This window comes from Phyllobates terribilis, unplaced genomic scaffold, assembly GCF_046119375.1.
Source record: "Phyllobates terribilis strain yellow unplaced genomic scaffold, ASM4611937v1 Scaffold_10__3_contigs__length_209671492, whole genome shotgun sequence".
Lineage (NCBI taxonomy): Eukaryota > Metazoa > Chordata > Amphibia > Anura > Dendrobatidae > Phyllobates > Phyllobates terribilis.
The window spans coordinates 159782259-159809817 of NW_027362770.1; the positions used below are offsets into that span (position 1 = coordinate 159782259).

General features: G+C 45.1%; 1 protein-coding gene across 1 annotated transcript in view; it reads left to right on the plus strand.

Annotated features, from left to right (window-relative positions):
- Positions 1-27559, plus strand: part of LOC141164589 (uncharacterized) — a 234843-nt gene that overhangs the window by 135409 nt on the left and 71875 nt on the right. The window contains exons 5-8 of the mRNA XM_073650000.1: positions 13997-14104; positions 17250-17588; positions 23266-23360; positions 27345-27456. Coding sequence (XP_073506101.1) covers positions 13997-14104; positions 17250-17588; positions 23266-23360; positions 27345-27456 — 654 coding nt within the window. The remainder of the gene's footprint in view (positions 1-13996; positions 14105-17249; positions 17589-23265; positions 23361-27344; positions 27457-27559) is intronic.

Below are 27559 nucleotides of genomic sequence, written 5' to 3' on the forward strand. Positions count from 1 at the left end.
GTGACATTATACACAGCAGCTCAGTATATAGTGTATACTGTACAGGTAATACAGGGATCACTGGTGACATTATACACATGAGCTCTGTATATAATAGATGGTTAATGCAGGGATCACCAGTGGCATTATACACAGGAGCTTTGTATATAGTGTCAGTGTGCAGGTAATACAGTGATCACCAGTGACTTTATACACAGGAGCTCTGTACATAGTATACGGTGTGTAGTGTAAGTGTACAAGTAACACACTGACTCACCAGTGATGTCTCTAGTTGAAGATATTCATCTTCGCTTAGCTTCTTCATCCAGCGCAGACCGCCATCACTTCTTCCAGCCAGGACTCATCTCTGCAGGAAATAACACCCAGTTATCTAGACAACATTCCCCAATTTTTACCCAACTTCTACACTGCACCAGATGAAGAATAAGGCTATGTGCCCACGATGCAGAAATGCTGTATATTTTTTCCGCATCTCCCTGGCAGGAAAAATGCGTGCGGATTTTACATGCGTTTTTCCCGCCAGGTAGAAGCGTTTGTCAAGCGTCCTTCACATGCATTCCTGTATTCGGGTTGTCAAGCGCTTTCCAAGCGATTTTAGCATCACTTGGAAAAGTGCTTGACAACTTGGTCACACTATATAAATCCATGCAACCGGCATGGATTGTATAGTGTGACCAAGTAATAGTTAAAAAAAAAGAATAAAAAATAAAAAATAAAGACTATACTTACCTTCAGATGGCCCCCGGTGTTTTCTCCACTGCGTCTAGTCTGTTGTATGGTTCGCGATGGTGTGAAAGGACCTACGGTGACGTCTTCTCCAGACCCGGGTACCATCCGTACATGGAATCGCATAACATCCGTATGTGCAAATGTGCTGACAGGGATAATATGCGCTTCAATGCAAGTCAATGGCGGCAATTACGCTGCGTGTCCACAAAATTAATGGACATGCTGAGTATTTTTCCGCAATGATAATCCGCAGCGGAAATTTCTGCAGCATGTGCATAGCACATGCAGATTATCATTGTGGACCATGGGGTACGTATTACCAAGCGTTTTTTAAGCATTTTTGCTGCGGAAATTTCGTGGCAAAAGCGCTTGAAAAACGTATAGTGGGCACGCAGCCTAAAAGCGACATAGTGTCCCTCTGCACAGTAACAGGACAACACCCCCACTGAAAACAACATCCTCAAAAATAAAATATATCACAGCAGTAATAACATCCCTTAATTAGCCGCTACAGTAATAATGACCTATAATAACATCCCCCATCCTGGCCCCATGTGTCTCCATCCTGTCCCCATATGTCCTCCCATCCTGCCCCCATATGTCCTCCGCTTCTGGCCCCATGTGTTTCTTTTCTGGCCCCATGTGTCCTTCCATCCTGGCCCCATGTTTCTCTATTATGGCCTCATGTGTCTCCATCCTGCCCCAGGTGTCTCCATTCTGTCTCAGGTGTCTCCATCCTGCCCCTATATTGCAGCTTTCAGTACAAAAAGAAAAAATGTTCTCCTTACTTGGCTGCAATCCAGCAGCGTCCTCCTCCTCACCCATTTGAGGCACAGTCAGCTGTCGGCCTCTGATCGGCCGATGGCTGTTAACTGTTCCCGGTGGCTTCCTGCATGGCAACAGGTTTGAACTGAATGCGCATCCGAAGACGCACATTCAATTACTGAGCCGGCATAATCCTGATCTTGGGGCCCTGTGAGTAGTCGCAGAAAGAACCCGGCCCCCCCATACTTGCTTCTGCTCATGGGGTCCCATACACCAGTGAGGGCAGTAATGCCCTGATGGCGGTCCTGTGTCTACAGATGACCATAAACAGCCCGAATCTGTCAATGAATGCATGGAAAGAAGCGATCATGTTGTGGACTGTGGAAGAGATGTATGTGGCCAGAAGGAACACAGGAGCTCTGTATATAGTATATAGTATACAGGTAATACAGTGATCACCAGTGATATTATACACAGGAGCTCTGTACATAGTATACAGTGTAGAGTATAAGTGTACAGGTAATGCAGGGACTTACCAGTGACATTATACACCGGAGCTCTGAATATATAGTCAGTGTACAGAGATGATACTCATATGAGACAAGAAGAAACAGAACAAGATGGCAAAAAGATAGAACTTGACTTGGTCTCTGAAAAAATTTTGGGACAATTTTAAAAAGATTGTGATGTGGATTGGAAAAGCACTCCACATCAGGCTGTTAAGGCACTCTACACCAGGCTATTATAGCACTCTACACCAGGCTGTTATGGCACTCTACACCAGGCTGTTATGGCACTTTACACTAGGCTGTTATGGCATGCTCCACCAGCACGTGATGGCACTCTACACCAGGCTGTTATTATACTCTGCACCAGACTGTTATGGCACTCTCCAACAGGCTGCCATGGCACGCTGCACCAGGCTATTATGGCACTCTACACCTGGCTATTATGGCACTAGACCAGGCTCTTAGGGCATGCTTCACCAGCTTGTTGTGGCACTTTCCACCAGGCTGCTATGACACTATACAGCAGGCTGCTATGGTACGCTACACCAGCTGTTATGGCACTTTACACCAGGCTGTTATTGCACTCTGCACCAAGCTGTTATGGCACTCTGCACCAAGCTGTTATGGCACTGTACACTAGGCTGTTATGGCACATCGCTCCAGGCTGTGATGGCACTGTGCAACAGGCCGTTAGGTCACGCTGCCCCATTTTGTTAGGTCACTTTGCATCAGTACTGAGACTAAAATGATAGCGCAACCTGTGATCAGTCTGTCTTCAGAGTTCGGCACAGGACACCAGGTGTCCGGTACGAACCCCGAACTTTACATTTCGGGTTCGCTCATCTCTAGCCCCAAGCTTTCACCCCCAGTGTCAGCATTTTTATTTTATTATAGCCTCTCTCTATACTACAGTTGTGCTCAAAAGTTTACATACCCAGGCAGAATTTTTGCTTTCTTGGCCTTGTTTCAGAGAATATGAATGATAACAAAAAAACTTTTTCTCCACTCATGGTTATTGGTTGGGTGAAGCCATTTATTGTCAAACTACTGTGTTTTCTATTTCTAAATCTTAATGACAACCAAAAACATCCATATGACCCTGATCAAAAGTTCACATACCCCAGTTCATAATACCGTGTATTGCCCCCTCTAGCATAAATGACAGCTTGAAGTCTTTTGTGGTAGTCGTGGATGAGGTTTTTTATTTTTTCTGATGGCAAAGCTGCCCATTCTTCTTAGTGATCTTGTGTTTTGGATCGTTGTCATGTTGGAACGTCCAAGTACGTCCCATGAGCAGCTTCCGGGCTGATGAGTGCAAATTTGCCTCCAGTATTTGCTGATAACGTGCTGCATTCATCTTTCCTTCAACTTTTACCAAGTTTCCTGTGCTTTTGTAGCTCACACATCCCCAAAACATCAACGATCCACCTCCATGCCTTACTGTAGGAATGGTATTCCTTTCATCATAGGCCTTGTTGACCTCTCTCCAAATGTAACGTTTATGGTTGTGGCCAAAAAGTTCAATTTTGGTCTCATCACTCCAAATTACCTTGTTCCACAAGTTTTAAGGCTTGTCTCTGTGCTGTTTAGCGTATTGTAGGTGAGATCCTTTGTGGCATTTGTGCAGTAATGGCTTTCTTCTGGCAACTCGATCATGCAGCCCATTCTTCTTCAAGTGCCTCCTTATTGTGCATCTTGAAACAGCCACACAGCTAGTTTTCAGAGAGTCCTGAATTTCAGCTGCTGTTATTTGTGCGTTTTTCTTTGCATCCTGAACAATTTTCCTGGCAGTTGTGGCCGAAATACTTATTGGTCTACCTGACCTTGTGGTTTGGTTTTTACAGAGCCCCTGATTTTCCATTTGTTAATCACAATTTGAACGCTGCTGATTGGCATTATCAATTCCTTGGATATCTTTTTGTATCCCTTTCCTGTGTTATACAGTTAAACTACCTTTTCCCATAGATCCATTGACAATTCTTTTGCTTTCGCTGTCTAAGAAATATTGAGAAATATTGAAAATATACTTTCTCCCTCTGAAGCCCCTCTCACCCCTCCCTTATCCACCCCTAGTCACAAGAGGAGAGCGGAGAGCTCTGTCTCTATGCAAATTACCACACACCTGAGAAGGGCCTTGGAAGCAAATTCTGGCACTTTAGGTGCTACAGACCCATTTAGCAGGTGAGTGTGTTTTCCTCAGACACAGAGAAGAGGACGCAGCTCATTAAGATCAAACGCACTCAAATAATCAGAACAATTCCCAGCCACAAGTTCCCAGGACATCCGGCACCGATACAAAATATGGAATAGCTCAAGTTCCATAATTCTGATAATAAGAGGACCCATAATTTTAGTGGCAGGGTCAGCCAATGAACAAGATGCTTATTTTTTTGTAGCCGTGAGCCCCTTCAGGGGGCTGTGGCGCAAAAGTAACAAAATAGCGGATCACAAATATGCCATGTGTGGTTTCTAAATGAATGAAGGTAAAATCATAGTAGAAAATATGGTATCACTTTTGGGCTTCTGGGATCAACCAGCGATAAGTTATCCCAAAAACCAGAGATCTTAAATAAAATGTGCAGACTGGTGACCAGCCCCCATGATGTCATCACAGGGGGTGTGGGGGCAGATTTCCCCTTAGGCATAAAAGAACCAACTGAAGATTGATCCATATTCTTTGCGGGAGTTATATTTATTATAGCAACGGATGCTGTTCGATAACAGTCAAATCAGAAGAGAGCTCACCTCCAGCTATATTGAATCGTCCCAGCAATCATATAGTAAGTTTCTGCTTTAATCGTTAGTATTTTGTTGTAACTTCTTATGTATTGAATTGTCCCCTTTTGTGAAATCTTGTATATTTTCCTTAAACACTGCCTCCCTTTTGGATTAAATATAAAGTTTAACAGTTCTGCTCCTTTTGTTCTGTAGTTGCTCCTTTCCCCGAAGCCATACGCTACCAGAAAGCAGGCGTCCGGCCAGGCCTGTATTATAGTTCAAATGCGGCTGGTGGTGGCAGCAAATAATAATAATTGGGCTATCATGAAGCTGATAGTGACCGTATCGGGGGCGTATGCGCATATTACATGCATTGGAATACGGAGGTGTGACGCCATACGCTCACTGGTCGCTTGCCGATACCTATGTAGTAAGTAGTCAGGACCATGTGCTCGTGGATGATGAAATCCTGACAGCGTGGTGGCAACGGTGAGATATTGTGTGATCTCCCTGGTGTCGTCTCTGCGGAACCCTGACATTCCCCATAACTCACAATCCAAAAACATCAGTGGCTGGATGAAAGATGCAAGAATCTGTCTGGATCCCAGAAACCCACTCAGCTTTCATGCACACACACTGATTACAAGCAAACAGGTCACAGGTGATGTTACCTTTAGTAGCCATCCACACCCATTTGTGTCAAATTCTGTGCATGTTATCAGGCCAAAATCACCAGGGTATGGAGACGCATTAGGACTGTGCACACTGTAACTTTAAGAATCAGGAAGTCCCAGCACCGCCGCCCTAAGCCAGCAGACAAGAGACATGCACACAGCAAGTAGAGGAGCATAGTGCACAGACTGGACTGGTAGGTAAGTTGGCGGTCTTGCATGGTGGGAGACGGTAAGCCATGCCAGCATGCTGCCAGGGATGTTACACTCAGCTTTTATGCACACACACTGATTACAAGCAAACAGGTCACAGGTGAGGATGTTACCTTTAGTAGCCATTCAAACCCGTTTGTTATCAGGCCAAAACCACAAGGGTATGTGAACTATTGATCAGGGTCATTTGGATGTTTTTGGTTGTCACTAAGAATTAAAAAGAGAAAACTCAGTAGTTTGACACTAAATGGCTTCACCCAACCAATAACCATGAGTGGGGAAAAAGTTTTTTTGTTATCACTCATATTCTCTGAAACAAGGCCAAGAATGCAAAAATTCTGGCGGGGTATGTAAACTTTTGAGCACAACTGTATGTGTGACTTTAGATTGGAGTATATATTTTTGTTTTTTAGATTCAGATGCCCATCTTTGGATATAAAAAATGAGATTGTGTGCAATAGAGAACCAATGTTTGTGCTGTGGTTGTTGCTTCCCTTTCTTATCTGCTCATCTTATCTTACTTTGTCTGGGAACTCGATACAGCACTGGCACTGGGCACACGCAACATGTCCTGTCTGAATATTCTCAACATATTTATTCTTTTTCTCAGCTTTTCAGGTGAGTTTATAAATAGACAGATAGATAGAGAGATAGATAGATAGATAGATAGATAGATAATAGATAGATAGATAGATAGATAGATAGATGATAGATAGATAGATAGAATATTAGTTATAGGGTCCCATCAAATAAAGGTTGCTTTGTGGTGGTTGGTGGGCTCTCATGAATTGACCAATTTGTGAGCAAAGTACTTTCATTTTATAAGTATTATATACTGTATAGCAGTAATGCTAACTTACTCTGGCTTATTTCTTTGGTTTTGCTGTAGTTTATTGTGCTTTGTACAAACAGGAGCATGGTTCCCCCTTTATGAGCTTGGCATTTCATCTATATAGTTTCCTATGGGTAGGTGTCTGAACAGTTGAGCTCCTGTCCATTAGTAAACCAGAAATCCTGCTTGGTACACCATGCTTAGGCTGTGCTGTCTGATTTCTCATAAACATATCTAAATATTCGGAGTTCAAAAGGCATAGAAGAGAGTGGATTTCACTCACACATATAAGAAGCAAATGAAAAGTTTAAATAAAAAAAAAAACCACCATAGTTGCTCCCTGCCTCGTGTTGTGCTGGCTCAGATTCTAAACCCAGCACATACAGTGTACCCACCATGTGACGTACTATAATAAGTGTCCATGTGTATGAGAAAACTGAGAGAGAAGAATATTAGCTGAGCAATGTGGCCGACAGTAATCATTTATATATAGACAGCTTTAGAATAAAGAGGGAAGATTATGGAGTCATGAATAACAAAACAATGGGAAAAATAAGACCCGAGTAGAGATGTGCGGACACGTGGATGTTCGGGTTCGGTCAAATTGTCATCCAAAATTCGGTTCAGGTCTTATGTGCACTCTAAATTGTGAAAGGAGATAGTTCTTGTGAAGAGTTTTACTTAAAATAATGTTTTGTGGTATCTTCAATTTTTCCCTAATAAGCATTCCAATAAAAAAGAATTACAGCTCTACAATTTGGAGTTGTTGGGGTTATCTAGTGATTTAATTGAGAATAGGATCGGGGCATGATCAGACCAAGATTTGCTACCAATTGAGAACATTTTTGAGACATATAAATTGGGGTTAGGACAAAATCAATTCTAGTAAATGTTTGATGTCTATCAGAATAGCATGTAAATTATTTTGACGAGGAGTTGAGGCATCTGAAAACATCATAAAGATCTTGTTTTATCAACAAATTTTTGAGAGAATTTTTTTTTTGTCTTGAGGTGGAAGTGGTGTGGAAGTTCTGATCTGGTATGATGTTAAAGTCATCAAATAGTATGAGATCTCACTTTTTTTTCAATCTTTTTCATTCTTTTTTTTTTTAAAGAAATTTTGCCTCTATCCTGCGCATAAACGTTCATTAGCGTAAAGTCTTTATTGATAATTTTACATTCAAGAATGTGATACCTACAATTCTTGTCCGATATTTCTGTAATAAATTTAAATAAAACCGTGTCCTTAATGAAGTTATGACTTCTGCTTTTTTTCTTAGCAGAGGAGGCATAAAAGATATAGGGACATTTTTTATGTTGATATTTAGGTGGGTTACTTATACAGAATGTGGATTCTTGTAACCCATTAATGTCTGATTTGGAAGAGTTTCCTTCTTTTCAGGCCAAGTGCCTCTTCAAAGGTCTGTTATGTCCTTTGACATCGAAAGAAAGAAATTTGACTGTGATTTGTAAATTTGCAGCAGAGTATACAGTAGGGCCAGATAACAGTGAATGTTATCAATATGTTCAAAAAGCATTCTAGAATATAATAATACAGTTAAAAGTGCAAACATCTATAATTTGTAAAAATAATATTCGGACAACAGTACAGTAATTAAGAAAACATGTCATCTGATGCTTCTCAGAGATATGGTGGTGAAGTCTGCATCCAAAATTTGAAAAATTCAGAAAAAAAATCTTGGAAAAAAAAGGGCTAAAGAGTTCAACAGAAGTTCTGCAATTGTATCCTGAAATGAAAAGTTAGGCATTTTGTTATCAGAAGGAATAAAGAAAAAAAGAGGTTTTGGAACCTAGTAGGTCTCTAGAGTCAGGCATAATCTCCTTTTCCTGTAAGTGCTTTGGTGCTTTTTGAATGGTTTTCATGATCTCCAAAAATATTTGTCCTTCTTCCGGATTTTGGATAACCATAGTTTTGCCATTATGAAATATTATCAATTTTGTAGGGAAGCCCCATTTATAAATGATATTGTTGGCACATAGAGCTGAAGAAATCGTAGAGAAGCTTTTCCTCTCTATAAGGATATCTTTTGAAAAATCCACAAATACTTTCATTTTGTCGTAGGGTGCTGGAAAGGTTTTGTTTTGCCTTAGATAATCCATAAATAGCTCTTTAATGTGGAAAAAATGAAATCTGAAGATGTCAACCCTGGGCTTCTTCAGGGATGAAGTTCAGTTTCTGCAGCCTGTGAGCTCCATGATATCGAGTTCTGTTTATGTCAGTAGGGCTATTCTCAGGATCTGTTTTAGGTGATGAATAAGATTATGTTGATGCACAGTCTTGGGGATCCCACATATTTTTAAATAGTTCTGTCTATTTCTTTCTTCGAGGTTGGCAATCGTGGTTTTCAGAAACTGGATTTCCACTTTGAGAACATTTTGATTTTCCTCCATAATGCCTTGTCTAGAAGATACATTTTCAACCTTGTCTTCGGTTTCAAGAACCTTTGCTTTAACTTCTTGGAGGGAAATTTGCAATGTGTCAAACCTTCTATTGAAATTATTTTCTAGTGAGCTAAAAGATGAGGTGATTAGGTTACACAAAAATTTTTCTGAGGGAGATAGATTATTTAAAGGATTGTCTTCAGAGTAGGCTTGTGTGAAGGAACTATCTCTTGAGAAATCCAGGTGGTTAGGAATGTCCATCCTAGGATGTTGTTTTTGTGGACTGATGTTCAGTGAATAGTCCTCTAACTCATCCTCTGATTTGTCATAAAGGCTGTGGTTCCTTTATTATTTCCTGACTCCCCCTCAATTTACTTTCCCTTGCTTCTGAATTATGACATTCCTGTATTGAGGTTGTCTTCTATTGAGACTTCTCTTGCAGGGGACATTCCATATGAGTTATAATGATGTAAAACTGGGCACTCAAGGTAAATTTTCAAAATTTTAATGGGCCAGTGAATCAAGAGTGTTTGAACAGTAACGTTTCGGTCATATAGACCTTCATCAGTACGCTCTGTATGGCTGTGTAAATTCACTGGCCTATTAAAATTTTGAAAATTTACCTTGCGTGCCGAGTTTTACATCATACTAGATGGTGGCCCGATTCTAACGCATCGGGTATTCTAGAATATGCATGCGGCCACCCGGGCGCGAATAATCAGCGAAGCAGTGTTTAAATGGGTTGTGCACTACTTTAAATTAACCCGCCAATGTATCCCCCCGGGGCCCCTAATGAATTTTGTAATTACGTCATGTTGTCAATCCTGCTTGTGACAACATCGATGACCTCGCACAGCCAGCACGTAATTCCCTCGGCTGCAGCCAGCTATTGCTTCCACTTACATCATGACTATTTGCGGCTGCAGCCAGGGGTCTCCTGTTCTGCGTACCACGGTGAATGACGGGTTGTGGGCGGGCTTATCTCCCATCGTGCCAGTCGCTGATTGGTCGCGGACGGCTGGCTGCGACCAATCAGAGAAGCGGTGTTTTAAATTTCGCGCCAATATCGCTGATTGGTCGCGGCCGGGCAGGTGCGACGAATCAGTGAAGCGTGTTTCAAATCTGCCGCCAATTCGCGGCCGGACTGCGCTCGTTGCTGATTGGTGGCGGTGTTTTAAATTTTGCGCCAATATCGCTGATTGGTCGCTGACCTCCGTGCGGCAGATGAGCCGCTAACGGCCGCAATCTTGTTCTGAAATCTCGTGTCGCTGATTGGCCGCGGCCAGACCAATCAGCGACGCGGGGCGGCCAATCAGCGACGCGGGATTTCCTGGACGGACAGACAGATGGGATAAGCAGATTATATAGTAGATACCTACTGGTGTTGGACCCTGCTCGAGCACCACGTATAGGAAGTGCAGTGATTTATTACTTTATTCCATATGAGTTAGTGATGGCTCTCACATGCTGATCACCAATACTTGAGTCTGCATCTTTGCCTCCCAAATTAGTGGAGGAAGTCTTTTTGTATTCCACAGCTGATTCCCTGTTAGACGTACTCTGTATTGCTGGAGTAATACCTTTATTTATAAAATGTATTTATTAATCTTACTTCCCCTCATCAGAGGACTTATCCATATTCCCAATGTCTGGGTGTCCGTTCCCTGCACGGAGCTCAGTGCTGGCAATAGAGGTCTCGCTGCTTCTCTGTGTATGTGACAGAGGTTTGGCAGCAGAGAAGTGATCTCCCCCACCCCCACTGTCACTTGGGCATATGAAGCACAGTCTGTCTCATGTTCCCCAGAGAGCAGGGACTCCTTCAGCACGAGGGGGGACTCCTTACCTCTAGTGCAGTGGTTGTTGCTTGCGTCGCTGCTGTCTCCGTGACAGGGGCGGACACTGACAGCTTGGGGCACCTGTTCAAGAACTGTGTCTGGGCCCCCCACTTTTTATGGCGACAAAGCTACAGATTTATATATATATAGCCACATAATAGTATGTATATAATTATCTTACATAGTCTCCTTTATTAAATATAATACCGTCCCTTATTACACAGTGCCCTCTCTTGTTATATAAAGCACCGTCCCTTACATATCGGATTATATAAAGAGCCCTGTCTTTATTGCATAACGTCCTCTCTTGTTAGATACAGTATATAATGCAATGACGGCTGATGGAGCATGGGAAAGCTTCTTTTCTGATGGAGGAGCTGATGGACTGATCTTCTGGTCACCGGCTGCTCCATCAGCAGTCATTTTATATCTAACAAGAGAGGATTATGTAATAAAAGAGGGCGCTGTGACTGACAAAAATAACAAGAATATGTGGCGCCCCTGCGGGTCCAGTTACCACAGAGCTACTGCATCTCAGACAGAGGTGTGGTGCCCCACTCTCAGGTAAGGAGGGAGCACTACCCGGGACCCACACACCTACACCCAACACTACACCACTCCAGACCAGCAGGAGGGGCAAGATGCACTTGTTCACTGCTGACCCCTGTCCCTGGCTGGAAGGGGGGAACAAAGAGAAAGGGAACCATGTAGTGGGTGTGGGTGGAGGAAGAAGTTCAGGGGAGCACTGAGAGAAGCATATAAAAAGAAGGGTAGAAAGATCTAGAAGGAGTTCTGAGGGGAGTTCTGCTTAGGAGCAGTTCAGTTCGGTCCTGCTCAGGAGAGCAGAGGAGTGGGGCCGAGTGAGAGAGGCCCAGGAGGAGGAAAGTGAGGAGAGAAAGACATGAGCAGTGAGGAGGGCTCCATGGAGACAAAAGGGATCCCAGGGGCACGGTGAGTGCAGGTTGCCACCCATGCGCCCTAATTCACACTGACGTGGAGGGATCAGGCCGCAGTAGGGGACCGGCCCCAGCCTAGTGGAGTACTTTAAGTCTCAGCTAGCAAATCGGAGGTTGCAGCATTTCAGGTGCTGTAGCCACACTCCCCACTTAATCGCCTAAAAAGTGGCCATAGAGGACCGAGGGGACTCAGAGGACGTCGCCCTACAAGGCCTGTGGTCACTGACTTGGGACACTGCGTGTGAGACGCAGGGCAGGAGGGCGAGAGCCAGCGCAGAGAGACGACCTGGAGAGGTACACAGAAAGGGGTCCCGCTCAAGTGCTTCCAAGATACCTGAGAGTTGGCTGGATCACTTCCCCGGAGGACACAGGACGAAGTTGTCGGTTATAACCTGGCCATTGTAACTTGGAGCAGCTTAACAACTGTAAGTAAAGCCTGAAGACTGCACCCCACTGTGTCCTTGATTAATTACTGTGTCACCAGCCCTGGCACCACACTGTCCCTGCCAGTAACATCTACCTTTTCAAATTACCATATACTGCCCTGGAGCTTAGCTCTGTCCGTGGAGAGCTGAACCAACTCTGCTGCGTCACCATCAGCTCCAGTGGACCTGCACCGCAGCGGCGGCCCCATATAGCCGCATACCACGGGTGGAGTCACGAACATTATCCCAAAAACTTTATTTCGCTTTTTCTTTAATTATTTGACCGCCCTGGGTCACGGACCGGGTCATTGCCATCGTGACTACCCCAAGAGAAAAGGACCGGCCCAGCTACCGAGTACCCCACGGTCCCAGGGGGCACATCAACTACACTATGTAAGGGACAGCACTGTACATAACAGCAGAGGAAGCTACTGTATATAATAAAGGACTGCACCATATATAATTAGAGAGGATGGTACGTAATAAGGGATGGTGTTATACATAATAAAAGAGGAAACTATTTAAGTAAGGATGGCGCTATACATAATAAGTGAGTACACTATATACTAAGGGACTGTGCTATACATAATAAGGCTACATTCCTGTATCCGTGTGCAGTGTCGGTGTGCTTCCACTCTTACAGACTCATTCAGCATGTCCTATTCTGATCCTCAAATTCGGATCAGAACAGGACATTTTCTGACCCTCAAGGATCTCTTTCTCAGATCCGTGATATTCACAGATGTGTGAATGGACCTATAAAACTCTATGAGACAGTGTGCCGTCCAATTAAAAAAATCTGGCAGCTCACAGGACATTTCACACAAATGTGAGAATGTGGCTTAAGGGATTTTACAGATAACATTATCACTCCAAGCCACAGTGCAGAGACAGAATAATATTTACATCGAGGAATTTACCGCTGACGTCTTGTCTGATTAGAGCCGTTTTCTGCTGTTTCTTCTCCATCTGGTCAGACCTTCGTGTCGACATCTCCCAGCCACGACTCGTCTTGTCACACTGATCACCGCAGCCCTGAAAATAACAAGGACATGTATATTGTGTACATACATGTGTCTCCCCCACACTGCGCCCCTGAATACAGATATGTACCCCACCATTAATATACTATTAGCCACACACCAATCAAAATATAAAGTGATAAGGAGCACTGTGCCCCCCATTAACTATAATTCTCTGCCGCCCAATAAATATAAACTATTCAATTCTCTCCCTCACCACACCTCAGTGTCCTCTCCATCACCCCCATCATTGTTCTCCCCACCACACCTCAGAGCCCTCTCCCCCATCACCCCATCATTGTTCTCCTCCATCACACCTCAGTGTCCTCTTCCCCACCCCATCATTGTTCTCCCCCACCACACCTCAATGTCCTCCCCCCACCCCATCATTGTTCTCCGCCACCACTTCTCAGTGTCCTCTCCACCACCCCTCAGTGTCCTCTCCTAGTCCTGCCCCGTGTATTGGTTAAAAGAAAAAAAAACACTCACCTCTCAGTCTGGTTCCCCACAGCATCGTCGTTGCCAGCAACTTTCTCTCTGACATATGCTCGCGCTGCATGCTGACATCATCAAACCGCATGCGCCTGTGTCAAGGTGAAAGCGCTGGGCAGGAAGCAGAGGATGGATCCCTGCAGCTTTGCTTCACTGCCACTTTCTCCTGTAGGCCGTGGAGCTGAAGTGATCTCTCCTACCCTCCGAGTATGATGAGGGGAATCTGGTCATAGGCTTCCCGTAGCCTCGGGTTCGAAGAAACAGGCCAGATTGCCCTCAGTATTAGCTGCCCTGCAAGGGTCCCCTCCACCTCCGGGTCTCGGTGCAGCTGCACTGGTGGTATGTCCGCCCCTGCTCCGTGATCAAGGTGAGTGCTGGAATGTCTGAGCTTCCTCTATGGTTGAGAAATCTTGCTTTGTCTTGCAGGGTCTTCATTTTCACCACGAAGGATGTCTTCTTTCTTCATTGCAGAGGTTCTTTTAATGACCGCCTTTGGGTCCAGACGTGATTCAAATTTTGAATCTTTTTCCACAGGTAAATTGATTTTTTACTGAGCTTTCAACAATGCTTTGGGAGAGCAGGCAGACTGCAAGCACTTTTGCCTGGGATGATTGCCTGATGCTGGAACTGACTTCTTTTTTCCTGTTTCCAGATATATTTCTAATCTAAAAGAAATGTGGAATAGTCCAGGAGGTCCAGTATAGGTTCAAACACCAGTTGGAGGCAGAAAAACCTTCTTGAGTTACTTTAGAGTTGATTTTCCAGGATACTAGGAGCAGGTGCTCAGGAGCGTGCTTTCATTCAGCAGCAGCTTCGGGCCACCCTCCCCCCCCCCCCAATAGTTTTATGTTTCTCTAGACAATGGAGCACTTTAAATCATTTCCTTATTTCTGTGCCTGCTCTTTTTAACACCTGTTGCTTTAACAGTTTAAAGCGGTTGATTATTTAAATTCTCCATAAAGTAAAAAAAAACCACATACTAAGGGCTCTTTCACATGTCAGTGTGTCAGGTACATGAGGTGACAGTTTCCACACGTACTGGAGACACTGACACACGCAGACCCATTAAAATCTATGGGTCTGTGCACATGTCAGTGTGCTTCCACGGACCTTGTGCCCGTGTGCTCCACACACTGACATGTCTGTTTTTTACATGCTGCACAGTACGCAAAATGTCTCATGCTGAACACACACGAGTGACATCCGTGTGTCATCAGTGTGACAAGTACCGGCTCCTCAGAATCAGAGGTACAGTTAGCGCTGTTCCCAAGCACCGGGTGCTGAACACTGGCCTCATCATTGTCCCTAGCTCGCTCTGTGATCAGCATGAGCAAGGGACAATGTTGGGATAGTTAGTCTGCTCCCGCAGTGTCAAACTGTAAAAATAAGAATAAAATAAAAAAATCTTATACTCACCTGTCCTGAGTGTCCCCCACTGTAATTCATACGACCACTCAGCAGAGGAGCTGGGGAGAATGACTCCTGCAGCAAGCAGGCCCCAAAGCTACGCTCAGCGACCGGTGTCCTGTCACTCACTGAGCTCAGCGCAGCAAAGGGACCACTTGCTGCAGGAGTCATTGGATTACAGTGGGGAACACTTAGGACAGGTGAGTATAATGATTTTTTATTTTATTCTTACTTTTAAAGGTGGAGACACCGGGAGCTGACTACAACTCTCATCATTAACCCCTACTGGCGCCAGCAGGGGACTATGATGAGGGTAGCGTTCGGCACCCAGTGCTTGGGAACAGTGCTAACTGTACCACTGATTCCCAAACGCCGGTACGTGTGCTCCTGATGCAGCACACGGGTGGCACACGTGTCACATGTGTGACACACAGGTGTACACGGACATGGATATCTCCGATACGAGTTTTTCCGATACTGGAAATATCCAGACTTGTGAAACCGGTTTAACTCTTAAGGTAATTGCCCACGATCCGTAATAGCAGTAGTTTGGACGCAGCTCATCTGTGCTGCGTCCAAACTGCTGCATTCTACATTAGAAGCATAGTGGATGGGATTTATAGGAATCCCATGCCCACTGTGCTTCTATTTACACTTACATATGGCGCAGCTTTACGAGCCGCAGCATGTCAATTTCTGTTGCGGAGATGCTAGTCTTCACAACAGAAATTTCCCCAAAAGAATGTATAGGCTGCAGTAACTCCGTATATGAACACATGCGGAGTTACCTGGGTGATCGGATGCAGCGCTTTGGATGCAGTGAAAATACGCTGTGTCCAAAGCGCTACTATAGCCTAATCGTGGGTATTTAAGAAGCATAACACCTTGCATTTTCCTTTATGCCATGTTCACAATGTGACAATTTTGTTGATTGACAACACCCTTGCTGAGCAGAGATTGCGGAGTCTCCTTTAATATGCATCGCAATGTAGCATTAATTTAAGGGGACCTTTTACTGGATTGTTTTATTTTACACTGAGCAACCCCTTTGGTGTTCCAAAGAGATTTTATTATTATGCTTTTGTAGTTAGATTTTTTTGCCAACATGTCATGAAAGTCTAAAACTTAGCATAGCGCATGATTTACCTTTGTGCCAAATTTGGTGCAGATTGGTCTGGTCGCTTGGCCATACAAAAAGAACGGACAACAGAAATAAATTTTTATATAAAGATAATTTACTATATTTTCTGGTATAAGGTCCCCCATCCTGGTCCCCTTCCTGGTATAATGTCCCCCATCCTCGTCCCTTTCCTGGTATAATAACCCCCATCCTCATCCCCTTCCTGGTATAATGTCCCCCATCCTCGTCAACTTCCTGGTATAATGTCCCTCATCCTCATCATCTTCCTGGTATAATGTCCCCCCATCCTGGTCCCCTTCTTGGTATACTGTGCCCTGTTCTGTTCTCCAATACATTTAAAAAAACAATACTACTCACCTTCCCCCATGCTCCCATGCCACGCAGCATCCTCTCCTACCGCCGTAGCAGGATTTGGCAGCTGACTTCGGCGTCACTGCCATGTGCCCTCAGTCAAAGGCACGCCAATGTCGGCTGCCAGTATCTGATTGGCTGGTGGCATGTATTGCAGCGGGTTTCTGCACCGCAATACATTTCAGCTGAAATTGCGTCCAAGGACGTACATCCAGCTGAAATAGTCGCTGGTACCGGCGGGCCCCCCTCAACCTCTGGGCCCCGAAGCAGCTGCACCGGCGATTTGTCTATCCTGCATTCACTTCTTTTTTTTTCTTTTTATGTTCACCATTGCGGGCAGGGTATGAAGCTTCCTGATCTTTTCGTTTGATTCATCAATTGCAACTTTTTAAGAAAAAAGTCACAAAATTTTGGTGCAAATCTACTCCAATCCCCCTTGGAGTGATTTAATGTTTTGAGCAAAATGTTGCACCATTTTAGAAGAACATGCAAAAATTGTTTTTTTTTATCTAAAAAGTCACACAACCAGTTAAAGACAAAAAGTAAGAGAATTTTCTATTTTGTGATGAGTTTAAGAACCGTGTGCGCAATTTTGAAAAAATTGGAGCAAAAAAAGGGGCAATGAGTACCAAAAGACAAAAATTAAAGGTGATTTAAAAAAAATAAAATAATGAATTGGTGCCGTAGGGAATATTCTGATGAATTGCTATGATGATTTCTCTAAACTAGTGCTTTTAAGTAAAAATTTAGCTAAAAAAATGTGTATCTCTCTTTTCTCAGCAATGGAGGTTACATCAGGAGGAGTTGTCACAGGATCAGTGAATGGCAGTTTGACCTTACCCTGTGCTCATCAAAACCCCATATGCTGGGGACGAGGCAGGTGTTCATCATTATCATTATCAAAGTGTAATAATGGGATCATCGGGACCGATGACCAAACAGTCACCTGGTGGAAATCTGATCGATATCAGCTATTGGGGGACCTTAGTCAGGGGAACGTGTCCCTGTCCATCACCAGGGCCACAAAAGAAGATAAAGGAACGTACTGCTGCCTCACAAAGATCGATTCAATATTCGGTAAAGTGTATGGAAAAGAAGTGGAAGTCCAGATAACAGATGGTGAGAACTTTTCAGCAATGTTCAAACAGAGTTTAAAATCCTCTTCAAAAACTGCTTCAAAACTCTTAAACTCTTCTTATTAATTTCTATGCTGTTCATGAAATTCTTACAAACCACTTTTCAGGAAATACTTCATAAAAACTCTTCTTAATCACTCCCCAAAAAACGAGCAGTTTTTGAAATGGTCTCCGCTTGAAAAACTTGTGTGAACATAGCCCTACATTATTATTGAAAAGGAAAATGACGCGCTCCCTGGGCCGTGGGGTACTCGGTGCCGGGCCGGTCGTTGCTAGGGGAGATGTCACAGTGGCGGTCATTAAAATGGGTTATATTTACAGGGGATTTATAGTTTTATATACAGTTCCTGACGCCACCTGTGGTATGCGGCTAAAGGGAGCCGTCGCTGCAGAGCAGGTCCTCTGGAGCAGTTGTTAATGCAGCAGAGTTGGTTCAGCTCTCCACAGGTAGAGCTTAGCTCCAGGGCAGTGTACATGTTGCTGTTATGGTAGTAGCACTCGTGGCGCAGTGTAGTGCAGGGAGTGATGGCGCAGCAGCAATAACTGACAGAGACAGTGGGGTGCAGTCTTCAGGGTTTTACTCACGATTTTCAGAGTCCAAGTTACCAGGGCCAGGGTAACTTCCCACGTCGTCCTGTGCTTGCTCAGGGAGGGGTTCAGCCAACCCCTAGGTACCTCTGGAGTACATAGCGGGACCCCCTTCTGTAAGTTCCTTCTGGCCGTCTCCCTGCACCTCACACCTAGTGTCCCAATCCAGTGACTGCGGACCTTGTCGGGAGACGTCTTCTCTGTTCCCTGGGTCCTCTATGGCTACCTTCTTGGTGAGACAGATGTGGATTGTGACTGCAGTACCTGAAATACTGCAGTCTCTGGTTTCCTAGTTGAGGCTTAAAGAACTCTGCTAGTTTAGGGACCGGTCCCCTCTGTGCGACCTGACCCCTCCACCTACTGGTAGATTCGGGCGTACGGGTGGCCTCCAGCACTACCCGTACCCCTGGGGTCCCTTCCACATTCCTGGAGCCTTTCTTCTGCCCCTCTTCTTTCCGCAGTCTGTCCTGGGCCTCTCTCTAGGCCCTCCTCCTGAGCAGAGCTCTTGCTCCCTCTACTTCTCCTCTCAGACTGCTCACACTCCCAAGATGGCTTCCATCTTTATACTACTCCTAACAAGTGCTCCCCTGATCTTCTTCCTCCACCCACACCCACTACTTTGGTTCCCCCCACTTCAGCCAGGGACAGGGCTCAGCAGGAAGCGCGACGCATCTTGCCCCTCCAGCTGGTCTGGAGTAGTGTAGTGTGGGTGTTAGGGTCCCGGGCAGTACTTTTTCCTTCCCTGAGAGTGAGGTACCACACCTATGGGTGAGATGCAGTACCTCTGTGGCGACCGAACCCTCAGGGGTGCCACATACCCCCTTGGTAAAACACAGCACGTCCGCGGGCTGGAACAGAGCAAAAACAAAGCAATTTTTAGATGCATCACATAGAAGAATTTTTTTAACAACTTTTTCTTCCCTTTATGGGAGGCACATCACTTGAACGTTACTGGTTTCTTTATCAAAACATTATAAAAGCACTTTTAATAACATTGCCTTCACTTATATAAAACATTTCCACATATAACATTTTTCAGCAGATACAGTGAGATCTTTAACCGGGTGTCCATCTCACTGAAGAAGGTGCAATTTTAGAGACCCGTCCGAAAACCCTTAACATAGGCCCTGGGCATGGAAGCAGGGCATAGATGATCCAGTCGTTGGACCACGTCTTCAGCCACGCCAAACGGGTTTTTGTTCTGAGGTCAATCTTGTTATATAAAACCAATAAGAGGCACTTTAAGAAGTGCAACTATTTACAGTAAAGTTTCTCGGTTATTCACCGTCCATAACCCTAATGTCTCTATACCCTTACCGGGTAACTGGATAAACACACTCTTTCAACTTTTTAACTTTTCAAACTCGCAGTGTTTTTGCCATACCCTTCCGGGTAACTATTTACAGTTTCTTCCAATAAACACTTCAACAGTGGGGCTCCCTCCTGGGGGAGAACTCCTGGTTTCTGCAGGCTGACACAGCCGGATCATTAGCCTCGTACTGCGGGGGCATGTCCCTCCTCTCCTTCACCACTCTGTGTACCTGGAAGGCATACCACCTGCGCTCTCCCTTGTGTCGGGTAAAGGTGACGCGGTCACCGGGGTAGAGGTCTCGGCCGGGATGCCCCTGTTGGAGATGGGGTTCGACGTCCCGCCGATTGACAAAAACATCCCGATCCGTCTGCGGCTCTCTGACGAAACTCAAACCCGGCGTCCAGGTCGAATTTCACCACTATCCCCTACAAACGGGGACTGGATGTGGTAGATCTCGCCTTGTGGGCCCAGGTTTTGGCCGCCATGTTCCAGGCCTCCATCTGCTCCCATCGCACCTGCCGGTCGTGCCGCTCCTTTTCTAGCTGCAGGAGCTCCCGTCTGCAGTGCTCCTCCCTCCTGAGGGCCTGGGTCTCCCACGGGAACCCCATGAGGTCCCCCTCCCGGTTGTGCCACCGAAACTCCTCTCCTCCTTGGCAGGTGACCGGGGGTGCAGGTGTGGGTGTCAGGGGGAGTCCCTGCTGGTCCTCAAACTTGGCGGACCAGTCATATACGGGGCTTCCATACACCCACTCAGGTGCGGGGGCAAGTGGCTCTGGAAGGGGGCTTAGGAGCAGGTCAGCGGAGCAGGCGCCCAGGATTGTAGGCTCTGCCAGGGGGCCCAGGAGCAGGTCAGCACTCTCAGCGCCCGGGACAGGGAGACTCCTCTTACCTGCTCCCGCAGCCGCGCCTGTGCCATTCTCTGCCTCCTGGCTCTGTTCAAGCTCCTCCGGGGCTGGGGTGCTGCTGGTGGAATGCAGCGCTGGCTGCTGCCGGGTCCCAATCTTCCCCAGCAGCTCCTCCTGCAGCCAGCGATGGCCTCCTGCTGGGCCCTCTCCATCCTCCGGCCTAGCTCCTGGATCTCGGCATGGAGGAACTCGGTATCCTCCAGGGATAATTTTGCCATTGCCTCCTCCAGGGTGAGAGGCACTGCTGATTGCTGCAGGCCATGGACGGGAGCTTGCTCCGGACTCTCCCCCATGTTGCCTGCCAGGTGCGGTCTGTCTAGACTGCTGGAGACCACGCCCTGTCTCCCAGGTTTCTTCTCTCCTCTCCCCTTTTGAGGGCGGTTCTATGGCAGCTTGCTGTCGGCCACACCTAGGGGAGGCCCCCCCAGCTTGATGGACACATCCACATACATGGTCACTGCTGCTCGGGGTGGGCCCCACTTTTGGCGCCATTCTGGAACCCAGCCCATGATGGGAGGTGGTTTCTTGTTGTCTTTGATCACGCACATAATGGCGCCCGTTCTTCTGGTGCAGGCACCACATTCAGTATCAAACACAGTCTCTAGGCCCACAATACCCGATGATAACGGGTGGGTTCATATCCTGTTCGTGACTCCAAAGATGACGCGCCCCCTGGGCCGTGGGGTACTTGGTGCCGGGCCGGTCGTTGCTAGGGGAGATGTCACAGTGGCGGTGACCCGGTCCGTGACCCAGGGTGGTCATTAAAAGGGGTTATATTTACAGGGGATTTATAGTTTTTATATACAGTTAGTGACGCCACCTGTGACATGTGGCTAAAGGGAGCCGCCACTGCCAAGCAGGTCCTCTGGACCTCTGGAGCTGTTGTTAATGCAGCAGAGTTGATTCAGCTCTCCACAGGTAGAGGTTAGCTCCAGGGCAGTGTACATGTTCCTGTTATGGTAGTAGCACTCGTGGTGCAGTGTAGTGCAGGGAGTGATGGCACAGCAGCAATAACTGACAGAGACAGTGGGGTGCAGTCTTCAGGGTTTTACTCACAATTTTCAGACTCCAAGTTACCAGGGCCAGGGAAACTTCCCACGTCGTCCTGTGCTTACACAGGGAGGGGTTCAGCCAACCCCCAGGTACCTCTGGAGTACATAGCGGGACCCCCTTCTGTGTGTTCCTTCTGGCCGTCTCCCTGCACCTCACACCTAGTGTCCCAATCCAGTGACTGTGGACCTTGTCGAGCGACGTCTTCTCTGTTCCCTGGGTCCTCTATGGCTACCTTCTTGGTGAGACAGATGTGGATTGTGGCTGAAGTACCTGAAATACTGCAGCCTCCGGTTTCCTAGTTGAGGCTTAAAGAACTCTGTTAGTTTAGGGACCGGTCCCCTCTGTGCGATCTGACGCCTCCACCTCCTGGTAGATTCGGGCGTACGGGTGGCCTCCAGCACTACCTGTACCCCTGGGGTCCCTTCCACGTTCCTGGAGCCTTTCTCCTGCTCCTCTCTCTCTCCAGTCTTGGGCCTCTCTGGCTAGGCCCTCCTCCTGAGCAGAGCTCCTGCTCCCTCTACTTCTCCTCTCAGACAGCTCACACTCCCAAGATGGCTTCTCTCTTTATACTACTCCTAACAAGTGCTCCCCTGATCTTCTTCCTCCACCCACACCCACTACATGGTTCCCCCTACTTTGGTTCCCCCCACTCCAGCCAGGGACAGGGCTCAGCAGGAAGCGCGATGCATTTTGCCCCTCCAGCTAGTCTGGAGTAGTGTAGTGTTGGATGCGGGTGTTAGGGTCCCGGGCTGTACTTCTTCCTTACCTGAGAGTGCGGTACCCCACCTCTGGGTGAGATGCAGTACCTCTGTGGTGAACGAACCCTCAGGGGCACCACAAAAACCTATACTGTATGTAGAACCTTTAGGTGTCCCAAGCCAAAACTAACTAATCTACAGTGAGTAAAATGATTATAGAGACAAACATACAGTACACAGATACAAAAATCAGAATGCCCCCCCCCTACCAAAAGAGAGACTGAACATTCATCACCACCAACAATAACAACATTCAGTCATGATGAAAAGACACAAAGGACCCTTATAGGGGTCCTGGAACCAGCATTTCGATATGTATGGTCTTTTTCAAGAGTCTGAAAAAGACCATACAGGTTGAAACATTGCTGCTGTCATTTTATGGAGGGATAAAAACTTACCGTATATATGAAGCTTGCTAAGGAGCGCTGTCTTTAATTGGTTCTGTAGATATTACATCGAGTGGATTCCTCGGGTATATATTGACTGACACTTTCTGATGCCTAATGTGAGCTGCAGACATGCTTATTTGTAGTGTTAATGTTCTGTAGTTTTTGAGAATTTACATTTTATCATTTGCAGAATGTGGACAGCGAGGAGTCAGCTTTGAGGTACGAGTCTGACGTATTCATGATATGCGGGTTCCATACTCTGATTGGGAGAAAACTGCCAATCAGCAGCTGGATGGTGGGCGGAGCCTGCATATCATGAATACATCAGACTCCGGCCTCACGGCTGACTCCTCACTGGTCACCTGCTGTCAAAGCTACTGAGCATTAACAAGCAATTGTAGACCACTGGTCTGGTGCCACCTGTTGCACAGTTCCTCTTAGGTTGGCTCTATATGGAGTGCTGCCCAAAAGTTGTATTGTGTCGTTTTCATCATGGCTATTTCCTAAAATATTAAGCAGCAAATCTACCCTAGTTGTACAGTGATTTTCTACTCAGGATGAGGAGATTTGGGCTAACAACTCTTAGAGGAAAGGAGATTATGATGTTCTGTAATTGTGTCTCGTACTGAAGATCACACAAAGCTTTCTCTTTCAGATCCTGAGGTTAGAGAATTCCCTACAATCAGATCCATGACAATCCAACCAACTATTCCCAAGAAAACCGACGACTCCAGTACAACAGAAGTGATGGTACTCTCATACTGTATTTCCTTCCTTGCGTCTTTTATTTTTATGTTCATCTATCTACATAGCTTTTTTTACTTTCTTATATGCTGATAATTTTATTCTGCTCTCATGAGTGTAATTATTGAATTTCTTTAAAGGGAATCTGTCAGTAGGATCTACCTCCTAAGCCGTCTATATGGACATGTCAGTCATAGGAAGCGGAATAAAATGATACCTTGATATCGGAGATCCGATATCTTATTCCAGAGAAATCCACGTTTTTCTTAATATGTAAATGAGCTATTAGGATCTATGGGCCGGACATAGAACTCCCTGAGAATTTTCCTCCAGAGCTTATTTTAAATGAAAAAGATAGGATCCAGCAGTCATATGATACAAGAAGAACACAGACTCATTGGGCTGCTACCCTTATGTATATTGTGCCATCTTTACATATCTCCCTACCAGTAGCAATCCATCTGATGAAGGTCTAGGTTACAGACTGAAACGTTACTTATGTTGGATTGGGATTCCTAAATAAAATAAGTGTTCTTCTCGCATCACAAGTGTTGGATCTTATCTTTTACATTGTGAATGGAGTAGGTTTCCTATCTGAGCATCTTACAGTATAGAGTGCCATATACTCTTGTGACTTCTTATTTCAAATGAAAGGGGGCGTTACCAGTGTGAGACATGTAATGACTGACAGTCTGCTCTCCTGATCTACATGTCTCTCACTGGTAATTCCCTCTGTCCCACACTGGTAGTTTACAATAACAATGGTGAATATTGGACATAATTTCCAAAAACATCACAGTAAAAAATAATGCCTTACCAACACCAGGTCAGATTACCAATGCACTGCAGGATGCAGCAAGCCTCCATGATAAAGGCGGGGGCAGCACATGTGCAAAATACTGATGCAGACAGCCACTCACTAACCTACCAATTCATGGAGGGGGTGGCTGTGTAGTATTATACATGCACACCGATGGAGTTTGCATAGGGCGCCAGTCACACAGATATGTGTGATGCACAGTGTCTGGCTTGCAGCCTATTGATGACGCCCATACTATTAGATCAGGCGGGCTGCCAAGCACTATATACGTGCACCCCCACAGGACAGACGCCCCAATTCACCCAGCGAACACTAAAGAGGCCTGGCCGCATCCTGCATAAAAATGTGCAAAAAAGATGAAAAATAGTGTGTAAGATAAATATACCACATGAGGTATTGGTTGATATTTTTGCCAAAATACACAAGCTCACAACCCAACGTCAAGGGTCCTCATACTTGAGAGTCCTAACACTAAACATTGAAAATGGTGAACATTGGACATAATTTCAAAAAACATCATAGTAAATAATAATGCATAAATAATAATGCCTTACCAACACCAGGTCAGATTACCAATGCACTGCAGGATGATGAAGGTGGGGGCAGCTATGCGAACTCCATCGGTGTGCATGTATAATACTACACAGCCACCCCCTCCATGAATTGGTAGGTTAGTGAGTGGTTGCTCCATCAGTATTTTGCACATGTGCGGCCCCCGCCTTTATCATGGAGGCTTGCTGCATCCTGCAGTGCATTGGTAATCTGACCCGGTGTTGGTAAGGCATTATTTTTTTACTGTGATGTTTTTAGTTTACAATAAGCTCTGGAGCAAAACCAAAGAAATGAGCCGGAGCATAAGTTGGTATACATGCAATGTGTAGGAAAAAGTTCACACTGTGGCCATTTAACAAACAAAACCTAAGATAAAAACAAAATGAATAAGTAAATAAGTAAATTGTAATAGTACATATAAATAACATAGGGTACTTACAGTAGTTAACACTATTTTGGTCAAAAAAGAGTAAAAACCATCCCACCACGACAAGGTGTACCCAATCGGGATGGTCCTATCTCTAGTATTAAAGCCTTACCTTGTGTCAGCCGACCTCAATATACATAAGGGCGGAGCAGGACAGAGGCACAACAGTGCAGACACCTGCCCAGGTTGAAATGCATAGCTCAGAATGGGGGGCCATGCACGTGTTTGTACAAAGTACAAGAAACTACAGCAAAACCAAATAAATGAGAAGCAGCACAGTTGATATATGTGCAATGTGTTGGAGCATGTTCATACTGTGGCCTTATAACAGACAAAACCTAAGATAAAAACTAAATAAGTAAATACCCTGTAGTAAGTAAATACAGTTAGGTCCATATATATTTGGACAGAGACAACATTTTTCTAATTTTGGTTATAGACATTACCACAATGAATTTTAAACAAAACAATTCAGATGCAGTTGAAGTTCAGACTTTCAGCTTTCATTTGAGGGTATCCACATTAAAATTGGATGAAGGGTTTAGGAGTTTCAGCTCCTTAACATGTGCCACCCTGTTTTTAAAGGGACCAAAAGTAATTGGACAGATTAAATAATTGTAAATAAAATGTTCATTTCTAGTACTTGGTTGAAAACCCTTTGTTGGCAATGACGGCCTGAAGTCTTGAACTCATGGACATCACCAGACGCTGTGTTTCCTCCTTTTTGATGCTCTGCCAGGCCTTCACTGCAGTGGTTTTCAGTTGCTGTTTGTTTGTGGGCCTTTCTGTCTGAAGTTTAGTCTTTAACAAGTGAAATGCATGCTAAATTGTGTTGAGATCAGGTGACTGACTTGGCCATTCAAGAATATTCCACTTCTTTTCTTTAATAAACTCCTGGGTTGCTTTGGCTTTAAGTTTTGGGTCATTGTCCATCTGTAGTATGAAACGACGACCAATCAGTTTGGCTGCATTTGGGTGGATCTGAGCACACAGTATGGCTCTGAATACATCAGAATTCATTCCGCTGCTTCTGTTCTGTGTCACATCATCAATAAACACTAGTGACCCAGTGCCACTGGCTGCCATGCATGCCCAAGCCATCACACTGCCTCCGCCGTGTTTTACAGATGATGTGGTATGCTTTGGATCATGAGCTGTACCACGCCTTCGCCATGCTTTTCTCTTTCCATCATTCTGGTAGAGGTTGATCTTGGTTTCATCTGTCCAAAGAATGTTCTTCCAGAACTGTGCTGGCTTTTTTAGATGTTTTTTAGTAAAGTTCAGTCTAGCCTTTCTATTCTTGATGCTTATGAGTGGCTTGCACCGTGCAGTGAACCCTCTGTATTTACTTTCATGCAGTCTTCTCTTTATGGTAGATTTGGATATTGATACGCTTACCTCCTGGAGAGTGTTGTCCACTTGGTTGGCTGTTGTGAAGGGGTTTCTCTTCACCATGGAGATTATTCTGCGGTCATCCTCCACTGTTGTCTTCCGTGGGCGCCCAGGTCTTTTTGCATTGATGAGTTCACCAGTGCTTTCTTTCTTTCTCAGGATATACCAAATTGTAGAATTTGCCACTCCTAATATTGTAGCAATTTCTCAGATGGTTTTTTTCTGTTTTTGCAGCTTAAGGATGGCTTGTTTCACCTGCATGGAGAGCTCCTTTGACCGCATGTTTACTTCACCGCTAAACCTTCCAAATGCAAGCACCACACCTCAAATCAACTCCAGGCCTTTTATCTGCTTAATTGAGAATGACATAACGAAGGGATTGCCCACACCTGTCCATGAAATAGCCTTGGAGTCAATTGTCCAATTACTTTTGGTCCCTTTAAAAACAGGGTGGCACATGTTAAGGAGCTGAAACTCCTAAACCCTTCATCCAATTTTAATGTGGATACCCTCAAATGAAAGCTGAAAGTCTGAACTTCAGCTGCACCTGAATTGTTTTGTTTAAAATTCATTGTGGTAATGTCTAGAACCAAAATTAGAAAAATGTTGTCTCTGTCCAAATATATATGGACCTAACTGTAAATGAATAGTAATATCTCATATATTACTATTTATTTATACATGATCGCAGATATCCAGATATCATTCTATTCAACTTTTTATGACCTGCATGTCCATATAGACGTCTAGGAGGGCTGATCCTACTGACAGATTTCCTTAAATTCTTTTTTGAATACAGGTAGTAACAAATTCACTCGATGTCAGAGGACAGAAAACAGCTTCAATTGGAAACATAATTCGGGGGATATTAATCTTCCTGCTTCCCCCATTGTTTCTTCTCATTTATAAATGTAAGTCTGATTTCTGTTACACCTTGATTATTATAATATTTATCAGCCGGCTAGATCCATAAGGGTGCTTTCACATTATGTCTAATACATGCTCGGTGGCTCC